At 58.2% G+C, this 1,062-nt stretch overlaps 1 protein-coding gene across 1 annotated transcript; it reads left to right on the forward strand.

Moving 5' to 3' along the window:
• Positions 1–41: 41 nt before the first annotated feature.
• Positions 42–1,033, forward strand: LOC127752103 (uncharacterized; the record flags this gene model as incomplete). The annotated part of the gene is given in 1 exon segment (XM_052276693.1): positions 42–1,033. A coding segment is annotated over 1 exon segment (803 nt), but the record flags the coding sequence as incomplete, so codon positions are not given.
• Positions 1,034–1,062: the final 29 nt, after the last annotated feature.

The raw sequence follows: 1,062 nt of genomic DNA on the forward strand, positions 1-1,062 counted from the left end.
TCCCCAGTGTTGCGGGTTTGCATACCCAAGGGGGCCGTGGTGCCTTACGGGCAGATCGAGTTGGTAAACACGCAACACTGTTGTGTACTGCCTTCACAGACGGTAGGGCTCTTTACCTAGTTCAGTTCCTTGCCCCGTCGCGAAATTCGATTTGTAGTTTTTAGCTGCGTGATGTATTCTTAGGTGGACAGGAGCCAAATGGCCTCGGAGCGGAGGTAGAGACTAAGGAGATGAGGTACGGCCAGCTGAAGGGCCTGGCTGAAGATGACGGTGTCAGGATCCTGCAGAAGCTCTCCAGCCCCGAGCTGCAGGACATGTTCAACAGGCTCACCTGTGAGAGCGATCTCGATGGCGCCAGGATGTGCCTCGTGGTCAGGGTGCTGGCCAAGCTGTGCGTGGTCGAGTACCAACCCCTCGTCGCCAGCTTGTTCTGCCGGGTGTGTCGACAAGAGTTTCTCAACAGGCTGCTCCTGCACATCGTGCAGCTAAGCGTTTTGACTGACGATACGGCCGCCACAGCCGACTTCTATCGGGACTTCTGCCGACTATGCCACGGCATAGTGAAGTTGATCCCGACGCTCGCCTGGGACAAGCTCGACAACATGGTCCGCAAGGCCGCATCCGAGCTGACCCAGCTGCCTCCCTTCGAGGGGGCTACAGAAATTGGCAAGGATTTGGACTTGATCAGGGCCAAGCTGGCCGTCGAGAGGGAGCGTTTGAGCAAGGACCCACAGCCACCATCTTCTCGCTCGAGATGGAGGACCGGTGGGAAGCAGTCTGCTCATCACAAGTTCCGGTTTGACGACTTGACCCCACCCGACGACTTCCGCATGATATCCGTCTACCCGACGGTGGAGGACATCTCTGAGCCAGGGCAGCCGTACCTAAGGCGCGCTCTACCGCGTGGGCCTTACCGGGACGCCAACCACTACCTGGACGTGCACTTCCGTTTGCTGAGGGAGGATTTTGTGCGTCCACTGCGCGAGGGCATCGTGGAGTACTGCAAGAAGATGGCGGAGATGCCGCCAGACAGGTAAAATGGCCTAGGGGTCGTCCACATAT

The sequence above is a fragment of the Frankliniella occidentalis genome, unplaced genomic scaffold, assembly GCF_000697945.3.
Source record: "Frankliniella occidentalis isolate FOCC.00 unplaced genomic scaffold, Focc_3.1 Scaffold3989, whole genome shotgun sequence".
NCBI classification, from domain to species: Eukaryota; Metazoa; Arthropoda; class Insecta; order Thysanoptera; family Thripidae; genus Frankliniella; species Frankliniella occidentalis.